Source organism: Meleagris gallopavo, chromosome 25 (assembly GCF_905368555.1).
Source record: "Meleagris gallopavo chromosome 25, MGAL_WU_HG_1.1, whole genome shotgun sequence".
NCBI lineage: Eukaryota > Metazoa > Chordata > Aves > Galliformes > Phasianidae > Meleagris > Meleagris gallopavo.
In genome coordinates this window covers 5,438,287-5,450,321 of record NC_139428.1, presented here as the reverse complement: position 1 = coordinate 5,450,321, position 12,035 = coordinate 5,438,287, and the positions used below count along the sequence as shown (strand labels likewise).

Sequence of the window (12,035 nt, the reverse complement as noted above, 5' to 3'; positions counted from 1 at the left end):
GAAACAGGATTTTTTTTCCCTTTTTGGAATTAATTCTTAAGCAAGGTCAGCTGAGCTATGCATGAACCAGAAATGAAAGTCTGAGTGTAAAACAGAATTGCTTCAGCCCAAGGAAGGAGTGTAAATGAACATCGACCACAACGGCGCTTACCTCCGTAATCTGCAATGGTGGGGCGCAGTCAACACAACAATGAAATGAGACCATGTGGGGAAGACAGGAACAGGCAGCAACACACACAGATAACACATTCCACAATGTGAGTGAGATGAGACGGGAGGGAAGTGTGTGTGGGGGGAAAAACTCGGAGTTAATACAATGCAAACCAAGAGAAGTGACTAAACAATACAGGAATAAAATAAGAAAAACCCAGACGTGACAAAAACCAACAGCACTGCAGTGCCACGGGGTGAAACGCAGCTAACTGGGAACCTTCGGCCCCGCACCTGGCTGCCAGACACTCTTTGCCTTTCCCTGGACTTCAGCACCTCCAATCTCTGCCCTTCCTCTCCTATCTCTGCTCTGCAGCCACCAACCTGCAGTGTCCCCTAGGGGTGCCCAGGCCCCGGGACACATAAATAGCCCCTCCAAATGACCCCGTGCTGCTCACACACAGCAGTGCTTCACTTATCAGAAACGAAACTTCTCTCCAAGCTGTTTAAAGAGGATCCCTGGGCCCCCCCAGCCTTCGGCAGATGCCACGACAGCCCTACTGAATGAGTATCGTTATTGAGGCTGTAAACATTTATGACTGTTTACCACGTCGAGATTCAAACTCCTTCTCCCTTCCACCTGCAGGCACTGCGGAGCAGAACTGCCCAGCAGTTGGCTGAAACCACCCTGAAGGCGTCCGCCTCTCCTGCAGCCTACAGAGGCTTTAGGATCTGCTGCAGGACGTGGCTGCCCGCACCCCAGAAGTGTACCTGAGTGGACTGCGAGACGGCTTCATCAAGTGCGAGAGCCCGCTGACACACCTCCTCCTTGATTTTGGCATACATGGCCTCTGCTGCCGAGTACTTTTTCTGCACCATCTCCCCTTCCTCAGGGTTGAGATCCTTGAGCTGTGGTCCGATTTTCAGCAGCTTGTCGATATGAGGCTTATGTTCAGCAATAGACTCTCTCAGTTGCTAGGGAATAAGGAGCGAGGGGGGAGGGAAGACAATTGTTTAGAAACGTACAGAAAGCTGCTGTGTATTTATTTCACGTGGTACTCAGAGAGTAAGGATTGCATCTGGCAGCACGTGCACACCACTGACGTCCTGACCCAGCATCTACGAGCACACAGAGCTCGCCTCTGCCCAGCACGGCCATCATGCACACCAGCACAGCGCCTGCTTGGGCCACAGACCCCCCCGGGCCCCAAAGGGGATGAGACAAACTTTTCTTTGCATCTCTCTACCCTAAAAGCACAGTGCTGTTCTCCTTGCCACCACCAGGCAAGAGATTCAGAGGCAGCCAGGCTCCCCCGGCTTCCATCCGTATTGCGAGAAGCCTTCCAATTTATTGAGCGATTTCCACGTGGTAGGACTAAGGCACCCTTGTAGGATCCCCAGAAAGGAAAGAATGGGACAAGAATATCTGACCCTGTGAGCACCACGTCACCCAGCAGAGCCGACCCGGCCGCGGCCGCAGCTCCGCCATCGCCTTACCCTCATGTCCTCCTGCTGCTGCTTCAGCTGCTCGTGGTCGATGGCCGGGGGGGGCAGCTGGGAGATCAGGGTCTGCGTCTCCTCGATCCAGGGGCTCAGCTCCTCGTAGGTCTCCCAGAACTGGTTGACCAGGACCTGCGCGCGCTCCAGGCGAGCGTAGCGCTCCGAGTTGAGCTGGCTCACCGCCTCGTACTGCTGCACCAGGGACTCTGTTTTGTCCTAAAAGGAAGGGGAAGGAGGGCGGTGATGGCTGTGGAAGGTGTGGGAGCTGCCGGCCCGCTGTGCCTGGATGAGCGGAGGCGCGCGGTGGCCGCGTTCCATGCGCACAGAGCTGTAATCCCCATTAAAGCGGCGCAAAGGAATCCCAGTCTCCCCTCTCCCCAGACGCTGCAATGAAAACACCGCAATAAAAGAGGGTAATAAATATAAAGAGGTCTCTACTAAGTGTCACTGGTGGGAATTTCTGAAAATGGAGTAGTTTTAAACAACTTCAGACTGTGCAAGAGCGGAGCGCTCACCTCTGCCTGCTCTGCCCCAGCTCCCGCAGCACCGAACCCAGCCAGGCTCACCTGGAGAACAGCTTTCTGCTCTTCCCCACACGTCCCAAAGATCTCATTGCGTTGGCTGAACAGCTCATCCATGGAGTCTTTGTGCCGAATAATGTCGATGGAAAAAGCCTGCGGAAAGGAAACCTCTGAAGGAAGGGAAGGGAAGGGATGAGAACAGGGCCCCGTCTCCCCCCCAGCACTCCCTGCCAGGCTGCCAACAGCCAGCGCTGCAGACTGCACCAAGCTCAGCACGAGCATCCTGTGGCACACTGAAATTCTGGCTGAAAATGCAGATTCCTGCATTTCTTCCTTATTACTCATCTACTCTAAGTTCTCTGTTTCAAGAAGGCCTGAAAATGGCACTCAGAATTAGGCACAGGGTCAGACACCAAGCAGCTCCCGCACCTGGGTCACTGCCCCATGCACTGGAAGCCTGCAGCCATTTCACACAGACAGAAACGCCAGGCAGCAGCCCGGGCAACGCGGGGCTGTGTGGGCACACTGCACGCTGCAGAGGAAAGGCTCTGCCACCCACGTGCCATCAGGGCAGCCGATACCACAACCACCCAAAACGATGCTCTCCAGAAGTGCATCCACCAACAACTCTGCCATTCCCCAGGTCCGCACACTGAACGCCACCCATAAGCAGCAGGAAGCCAGGCTGAGCTCAGCAGAGCTTAATGCTCAATGCTGCAGCCCTCCTCCATTATAACAATGCATTGTGTTTTGGGCTTTTTTTTATTTTAAACACGCTGAATCCAATAAACACGTACGCTGCTCTGATTGCCGGGGCTGGCGAGGGAAGAAAAGGGCCATTTAGTTAAAGTGCATGTTCTTTCAGGCATGAGCTCATCTCAAAGATATTAAAAAAAAGCTTCTCTTTGTTCCACGTCTGGCTGCTGCAGGGAAACGAGGAGTCCCCCACTGGAAGGAACAATGAGCAGAGCCTGAAAGGAGCCTCGTTAATCAGTAGGTGCATTTCTGCGAGCAGGGGGCAGGTACAGCTTGCTTGTCTGGGGGGCACAGCACGGCCAGGCGTCTGCACGTCCCCGTTTCAGTGCGTGTGTGAGCGCTCATCTGGCACCTGGAGCACCTCAAGGATTTCTCCTTCAGAAACCCAACACTTCATTTGTCTAAATCCTCATCCTTCATTTTCCCTCTTACTCGTGAAGGACAAACGCTGCGTTTTTCTCGGTGCACGGAGCCTCTCCAGGGACAAATCGCCCGAGCCGCCCTGAGCCACCCCAGCCCAGCTCTCCACTCCGTACCTTCTGCACCTGCAGCTGGGCCGTGGTCTGGTCCTGCTCCAGCCGGATGGCTCCGAGCGCCATCAGCTTCCGCTTGGTCTCAGCCACCCAGGCCAGCTCCGCGTCGGCCGCCTGCTCGTACTGGTGAGGGGGGAGGAGAGGCGCAGTCAGGCACGGAGTGGGACAGCAGAGCCGCCCCTCTGAGCAGAGCGGGGTGGAGGCGCACCGTCCCTTTCCATCACGGCGCGGGGAGGAGCTGACAAGGCCCAGAAACGCTCCCCAGCTCACCTGCTGGGACCTCTGAATGGCAGCATCGATCTCCTCCACCCGCTGCCTGACGGTGTCACTGACCAGCCTGTAGCGCTCGTTGGTGTCGGAGACCAGCTTGTCCAGCCCCTCGCGGGCTCGCCACGGCACGAGCTCCAGCAGCGCCCGGCTCACCTCGTTCACCGTGTCCAGGACGAGGCGCTGCTCCATCACCTCCTTCTTCAGCTCCTGGGAGGCACACAGACACGGCCCTTCAGGGCGGCGGTGCCAGATACCAGGCACACCCCAACACCCCCGAGGTTCGGGGACGGGGATCCTCCCCATCCCTGGAGGTGCCCGAGGCCGTGGCTGGGGAGCTGGGCAGACTGAGCTGGTGGGGGGCAACCAGCCCACGGCAGGGGGGCCGTCGAGTCCCTTCCAACCCAACCGTTCTGTGATGCTACGATTCCAGATGTGCGAGCAGTGTCCCCCCTTTTCCATTCCCACGTAACACGCTGCCAGGCCGCGCGTCCCACATTCCTCCCCCAGGCAGTCAGCAGACCCTACTGACTCTCCTCCCAGTGGCTCTCACATCCCCGCACGCTGCTTTGCCGCACCCCACCTTCTGCCTCTGCTGGAATTGGGGTATCTGCTCGCTGGCTGGGGACTGTCCCCCGCTGGACGCCAGCTCATCCTCCACTTTGCTCATCCAGGCATTGAGTTCCTCGTGTGTGGACTGGAACTTGGTGGCCAGCTGGCGAGCCTGCTCCAGTGTGCGCAGCGCCTTGGAGCTGGCGGCAGTGATGTCCGAGTAGCGGGTCTTAATCCCATCCAGCTTCTCCTGGATGAGCAACACCTCCTCCCCTGAGGGACAGCAACAGGGGACAAGTGATAATGGACGGAGAGCCTACGGCAGCCAGTTGCCCCGTCCCCTCATTTTAAATAGATGCTTTCAGTCTCACTTCTCTGCATGCCTGTGCAACTTAACAGCCTATTTTCACAGCCAGGAAGCTGCTCTCGGAGCTGACATTTTCTGCCAGCCAGAGTAACAGCCACCCCTTTCCTAGAATAGGAAGGAAATGTGCTGTGAAGCCTTGCTTTGCCACAAGCCCGAAAGCCACCAGGGCTCAGTCCTCAGCTAATATGTCACAGTTCCAAGAAAAAAGGTCCAATTCACTTTCTACCTCTATTTCCAAAGGGACACGAAATTGCAAGCCAAATTCTTTGTAACTCCTCTTCCTGCTCCAGGGCTCCCACAAGGACAGAGGGCTGCACATCTGCTCAGAGCAGACCACATCTGAAGGAAATGCATTGCCCTGACCTCTCTTCCCACTCATAAACACAAACTCACACCCACGTGGCAACAGCAACAACTGCTCAGTATGGGAAAGCAATATTAGGAAAGGGCTTGGTGTATTTTTAACCTCTTTCTATGGGACTTAGCAGCTGGATGCAATGAGAAAACCCTTCCTGGTGATACAGGGCTGCTCAGTGCTGAGTGCAGGGTGGGAATCACTGCTTTCAGAGCTCAGGGTGGTGTTGGAGATTTGCTAAGCTGGAGCGCATGGGGGTCAGCATCCAGGTCTGGAAGCACAACAGCTACTGTGGGAAGACCCAAGAGGACCATGAAGGATTGGGTGTTTCCAGCCCCATGTTACCTGTGGTCTGCTTCAGGAGAGCCTGTCCATTTCTGATGGCTTGGTCCACATTTTTCTTCCTGTTCACAATTTCCTCGTTCAGAGCCTGGACAGAAAGCCAAACTGGAGTTATCTCTCTGCAGGCTGCACCCGTGGCCCCCAGCCAGTGATGCTAAGGAGAGCACAGCCTGCTCTCACCTAACATAGGAAGGGTGCAACTGCTCTGACCCCAGTTCTCCTGCTGAGCAACTTACTGGGATTTCTGGGACCAAAGGTTCAAAACAGAGCTAAAACCACCACAAGCCTTCGGGTGTGCACAGCTGAAGAACTTCTTCTTGAAAAGAGCTTTGCAGGGCCCCCACAAAGTGGAAGCAGACTGCTTCCTTGGTGGCCAGCCTAGCCTGGAAACCTACCGGGCTTTTCACATTCGCATTCTTGGAAGCAGCATCCAGCCTTCTAAAGGCACAGAGTGGCCAAGCTTGCTCAGACATTGCTCACAAAGCAACTGAAACATTTGAAGCTTCCCCTGGGAAACCCCTTTTTGGGGCTTCAATCACTGTTTCTAACACGTCATCTCTTTACACTTCTCCCAGCCTAGAAAACTCAAAGCTTGTTCCACTGCTGGCCAAAATTAAAGTCAGACCAGAAACAAATGGGAAAAACAAAACAGGATGGATAAATGCACCAAAATAAATAACATAAAGATGGAAGGAAAAAAAACGGAAAATACCAGCTGGTCAGCATGCTGCTTCTGCAGGACGTCCCGTTTGTAATCCTTTACGGATACCGAGCTGAGCTTGTCCTCGACCTCAGCCAGCCAGTTGAGCACTTCCACCTCCTCCTCCCCAAAGAGCCGGGCGTTACACAGGGCCTGCTCCAGCAGAGCCGCCTTCCGGCAGCACCGCTCGCGGACCTCCCCGTAACGGCCCTGCAGAGAGTCCAATTTCTCTGCCAGCAGCCGCTGCTCGGCGGCGCAGCTCAGGACGGACAGCCCCTGCCCGACCTGCACCGCGTGGGCCACGTCGGCCGCATGGCCCTCTATGTCCTCCTCTAGAGCCTGAAAGCCGGGGCGACAAAATGGACAAAAGAAAACAAAAATGAGCGGAAAAGATGAGATTTAACAAAAAAGGAAAAGATAAAACGAAAGCGAAACAGGAATGGCAAATGCAACTGAAGGAACGAACGTGACGCAAAACCCAGCCGCGAATGGGCACGGCGTACTGAAAATCAGCGCTGAACAGAAACAGGCAAATGAGGATGGCTCTTCTATCCAGGAGCAGAAGCTTCAACTAAACGCTGCCCACACGGCTGGGGCCTGCAGCCTTCTCCACCAGTGCAGCACCTGCAGAGCTCCTCCAGCCGCCTCCAAGGTTTGTTCACACCAACACCCACCTCACCACGGCACAGGCACCCACAGAGCCCCAACCCCCCCGACCCCCCAGCCCCACCTTGTGCCGGCTGATCTGCTGCTGGATCTTGGTGGTCTGCGTGCCGATGGGCTCCGAGTTGGCCAACTTCTTCTCCGTCACCGACAGCCAGTCTGACACGGGCTCTGTGGTCTCATGGAACTGCTTTGCCAGCACCAGGATGTCCTCCAGCTGCTTCTGCCTGTAATTGGGATGCAACAGAGCACTGAGGAGCAGCTTCCCTTTGGAGCAGGGAACGGCCCCAGTAGGGCCCTGCACCAGGAGGTGGCAATGGCTTCAACCGAATCAGGATCCAAAGTGGAAATACTTCAGAAAGAGGAAACAGAAGCGTCTCCGAGTGGTGCGGGGTGAGACACCTTGTCTGGCAAGCTGCTACACAAACACAAAAACAGTGCAGAGAAACTGCAGAATAATTGCTTTTTTTTTTTGCAGCTGTTCCTTTAACGTTCAGCTCATTCGCCAGTGAAGGTGGCAGAAAGGCTCATTTTATTCCACTTCTGTCAACATCCCAACCTCTGAGACCCTCCAACACAGCCAGCTCGTGGCCGAGCCCTCAGTGTTCCCACACTGCCGTTGAGAATGGGTGAACCCATCCCCATCTGTGCCCATTTCACACCTGGGGAGGTCAGATCTGGCCCTCAGCACTGGCTGTGTAATCTGGCATATCAGCAGATGCAGCAGCCAGCAGCTTGCAGACTCAGGCAGCAAAAAGGTGTCAACAGGATGTTGCTGTTAAAGCTAGATGTTAAAGCTTAGAGGAATAAAAATAACATCCATCCCCTGCAGGGAATTTGTTTAATCTGAGCTCTTCCCTGCCATTGTAAACCCCTGCTATCTAATTCGGCTTCCCAACTGGCTTTGATTTCTCATGTTTTCCAGCTGTGGTTTCCAGGATGTATCTGTACAGAGATCTCCACCAGCTTGCCACGTGTTGTTGCCTGTGTTGGTGTGGCTGTGGGGCTGAGGGGGAACCAACACCTGCGGCACTCGGGGTGTGAAGGGAACAGAGGCTTCAGCTCCAGCCAGAAACCAGCCCAGCCATCAAATCCAACAGCAATAACAGCAATGCCACCGTCACAGTCTGTGCATGCAAGCGGCTAAACTCTGTAAGGCTCTGGGGGACTGTGAATGGCAAGACAAGCCTGTCCTGTGCTTCTGACCAGAAGAAGAGACCCTGTGAGGGCTGACCAGCAAACAGAACTGTTTGCTTCTCTGGGTTATCGATGCTGCCCAGGAGGAACGAAGCCAGGAATGCAGAGCCGGGCACATTCAGCAGCGCCACACATCTGCGTGTCTCCAGCGAAAGGCAGATCCCTGGTGTGCAGCTACCAGAACCCATAATGCCAGGCAGCAGCAGCAGCATCCCCTGCTCTCACCTGCCTGCTGCCCGGCACAGCAGCGCTGCCCAGCGGCTCTCCAGGCTCTGCAGCTGCCCGCTGATCTTCTCCCGGTCTGCGGGCTCAGCTGACTGCGCGATGCGCCCGCCCTCTGCTTGGATCATCTCAACGGTGGCTTTGCGATCATCCAGGAGTCGCTGGAGCAGCTGAGAGAGGAAGGGGGATAGAAGTGACGTGATTGGATCAGCGGAACCTCTTGCATCCTTCAGAGAACGAATTTCCAGTGGTGTCTGAGAACCGCTGATCAGCACTGGGCTGAGCCCGAAGCCACCGAAGTGGGGTAACCACTGCTCTGCCTCCACCACCAAAACCAGTTCAAAAGAAACTCAAAGCACTTCTGGGCCAGAGAACATTTCAGAGCTTTCCCCATCCTTCCCCCAAATCTACTGAGATCAAGTTTTGAACCTTCAGTTCAAATTCTCTTGTCAAAGTCTCAGTAGTCAGCCCAAGCCTCGACAGGAATGCATTTTAAAATATTTTACCATGACCGCACTTGAACTTTTATCCCCGTGTTCACAAAGGCAGGCTGCAACCCAGCCTGTTATCTCTACAAACACTGCTGTGCCTTGGGTCAGCTCTTATGGTTTGTGCATTCGTTTTGTCCAAATCCCCACACCAGTAACTACAACACCAGCTTGCTCCTGACACAGCAGAATTATCAGCACAAACACAACCAAATCTGGGGCTGGAGAAACACAGCCAACTGGCAAAACCAGCAGCGGTGCGACAGTGAAGTAACACTGGTGCCTGGGACCACAGAGACAGTATGTGTGGGCAAACGGGCTGCAAGGATGTGGGGAAGCAGCAGAAGAGTTGGTTAGAAAGAAGCAGAGCTGAGTATGTCCCTGCTACACCTATGCTGTAACAGCAGGACCCCAAAACATCACCTTCAAGACCGCCCAACCAGCCCCCGGCGCCTGCTCACCTTCTGCTCCTGGATCTGCGCTTTCACCACCTTGTACTCAGCAGATGGAGGCTTCTGGTTGGAGATGAGCTCCTCGGTGTCAGCCAGCCAGCTCAGCAACGGCTCCAGGGCATCCTGGAACTTCCCGCAGCGCAGCAGGGCCTCCTGCAGCTGGGCGATCCTCTGGGCCACCTGCAGCACGCGGCACCATCAGGGAGGTGGGACGGCGGCCCCGCAGCCCCCGCTGCTCCCAGCCCATCCCCCAGCCCTCACCTTCTTGTTGAGGGTGTTCCAGCGGGTGTTGATCTCTTCCATGTCATGTTCCAGTCCTTGGACATCACAGTTCTTCCCGGCGCTTTGGATGAGTCCTTGGCCAACTCCGTTCACTTGCTGCAGTTTTAGCTGGAGAGGATCCACTTGCTCCTTCTGGAACAGCTGGGCAAGGGAAGGGTGGGAGAGAAAAGCTATTTATTACCCGCACGCTGCTCTGCCAGCCCTCCATCATTCCAGGGATGCAATGGGCCCTCTCCTCTAGAAAAGACACACGAGTTGCTGCTTCTTGTGTTGCACAGAGTTTATTAAAGTTGGGCAAGTCTGCCTGAACGCCTCCCCCGCTCGATCCAGCAGCAGGGAATCCCAGGAGCACAGCGTGGGTCCACTCACATCCACCCCCACTCTGAAGTAGGAAATGTCCTTTTTCAAAGCACCCGAGTGAGGGGGAGAAAGCAAATCGGGGAAGAAAGGAGAGCAGCAGCTCTGCTCAGTCACCCGATCGGGAAACAGCACTCCTGGGGAAAAACAGAGCAGTTCTCAGAGGGACGCAGTGCAGAACGGAGACCCGGCACCACACAAGTTCTGTAAACCACGAAATTACAGACACTGAGAAGCCGGCTGCGTTGCGAAAGACAAAGGCAATGGGCAATTAATGCGCTACTCATTTAGCGCACCACTTATTTGGCATGGTCTTGCCCAGGAATCCTGGGGGGAAAAGCTTTCAAAAACAAAAAGATTTCACAGGGAAGGCGGAAGAGAGCAAACAAAGCACCCACTGCAGTGGGGAAAACCCCGTCCCACAGGCAGATCAGTGCTTCAGCACAGCTCCAGAACCGCTCCAGTCCCGGCCCCGTGCATCCTCGTCTCCTGCAACACAATCCCCAAAAAAGGGAGCGCAGTGTCTCCTTGTTTATTCTGGGACTTTGGACTGCAGCTCATACAGAGCGCAGGTCACCCCGCAGCCAGCACTGTAAGGATGAGAGCAGAGCGCTCATTTGCTCTTTGGGAGGCAGTGGGGACTGCAGCAGGCAGCCGCGTCCGCTCCCCACTGCGCCTCCTCCTCACGTGCCCAAGAATACATGGCTGCTGCCTGCAGCTAAAAATGCCCCTGGAAACAGAGCCTAAAATGCAAAACCCCTCCCAGCAGAGCGGCGGACGGTGGGCAGCGCAGCTCTCCGCCAGGTGACCGCTTTATCTCGGAAGGAACACAGGCACAAAAAGCAGAACACCAAAACGCAGCTCTACATGAGGAAGAGGGGCTGCCTGGATTTCCTGTCCCCATTTTCACCACGGACACCTCCTGGTGCTGGGGGCAGGGAGGGACCGACCGCTGCAGGGCACAAACCCACGGGGGTGCTGGGAGACACTGTCCAGAGCTGTTTGCTCAGTGAGAACTGCATACGGTTAGAAGCAGTAAATGGTGACATGAAATCACCGACTCCCCAGCCGCCTCTCCCCTTACTGTTGATATACAGAGCTGGCTGATACAGCGGCCAAACCCGCGAGGAGCGGGCTGATAAGTCTGGCACGCAACTGCTGGAGTGCAGCGTGGTGTGAGCCCCGGCCCTGCGCAGCCTGGCCCTGCACACGAGCACTGACTGCAATTACAACCCCTGGGACTCCAGCAGCTGGGCAGAGAGGCAGTGAGCCCCAACATCAGGTAGCAAATACCTGCAACACCTACGGCCCTGGAGTGCAGCGATGCACAAGGATCACTGAGATAATCACGGCATGTTGAACACGCTTGTTTTTCTTTGCTCGTGAAAGATTCCAGTGATTCAGTTCATTAACCTCAGTGTGACTCAGCTACGAAACAAATATTTAACAAGCACCTTTGGCCATGCAGAAAATCCCAAGAAACGAACATGGGGCGAAGAGGGGGGGACAGACATGTTGGGGAGCAGACGCACAGCTGCTCCTCCTCCTCACTTCACAGAACACCTCCTGCAGCATCTCTCACCTCCTGCTTTTCCCACCTCCGGGCTGATCGCCTCCATCCCAGCTCCATCCCCACCGTTGGGGTGGGCACTGACCGGCAGCACCGGGCCCAGAGCTGCCAACAGCCCCACTGGCACAGCACAGTGGGTAAAGGGCTCAACGGGCAACAGCAGCACACACCCTACAGTCCGCACAGTACAGCAGTGACCTGAGGTGCAGGCAGAGCCCCCAGGGGTGCAGCCTGCTGCTCCCAGCATGGCCTCCCCAGCCCATCTGCAGGCATTCTCAGGGGTGGCAGAGTGCAGCAGATGAGTAATTCTGCTGCTCCGGGCTCTCGGTGCTGACTAACTTCTGGTGGCTCCTCAGTGGTATTTCTCCTAACCCAGACAGCAGTAAATCCACACTCACTTACAGGAACTCTGCCACGCTCACACCCCTCAGCTCTCTCCACGCCAAAGCCGCAGCAAAGCGGGGTAAAATGAACCCCACCCCACCAGGAGCTCAACCCCCTTCCCACAAAGCCTGGACCCCCCGCACCACACGCTTGGGAAGCCCTTTCAGCCCAGGCCCATTGCTTCCACCGCATTACAGGACGCCGCCATCCGGCACGGCTGCTCTCCGGAGGTTGTGAGTGTTGCACGGCCAGGCTGCGATTCTGTCCGAGTGAGGACAAGGTGCCCTCAGAAGCCACCAAACTTTTAGGACAACACTTTAGATGATCAGGCTGCTAAAGTCTTCTGCTTATAAAAAGAAACTGTCTGCCTGTCAGCT

At 55.6% G+C, this 12,035-nt stretch overlaps 1 protein-coding gene across 25 annotated transcripts in view; it reads right to left on the bottom strand.

The window, feature by feature from the left end:
• MACF1 (microtubule actin crosslinking factor 1) overlaps positions 1-12,035 on the bottom strand; it is a 113,489-nt gene that overhangs the window by 19,830 nt on the left and 81,624 nt on the right. For 17 of the 25 annotated variants that reach the window (XM_085208905.1, XM_085208910.1, XM_085208916.1 and 14 more), the window contains 13 exons: positions 9,327-9,488; positions 9,075-9,245; positions 8,129-8,295; positions 6,774-6,933; positions 6,056-6,382; positions 5,347-5,431; positions 4,311-4,552; positions 3,731-3,937; positions 3,464-3,583; positions 2,217-2,324; positions 1,648-1,866; positions 922-1,125; positions 152-160 (listed from right to left, as the gene is read on the bottom strand). In XM_085208905.1, coding sequence (XP_085065031.1) covers positions 152-160; positions 922-1,125; positions 1,648-1,866; positions 2,217-2,324; positions 3,464-3,583; positions 3,731-3,937; positions 4,311-4,552; positions 5,347-5,431; positions 6,056-6,382; positions 6,774-6,933; positions 8,129-8,295; positions 9,075-9,245; positions 9,327-9,488 — 2,181 coding nt within the window. The remainder of the gene's footprint in view (positions 1-151; positions 161-921; positions 1,126-1,647; positions 1,867-2,216; positions 2,325-3,463; positions 3,584-3,730; positions 3,938-4,310; positions 4,553-5,346; positions 5,432-6,055; positions 6,383-6,773; positions 6,934-8,128; positions 8,296-9,074; positions 9,246-9,326; positions 9,489-12,035) is intronic. The other 8 variants (XM_085208919.1, XM_085208907.1, XM_085208913.1 and 5 more) reach the window with 3 other exon arrangements.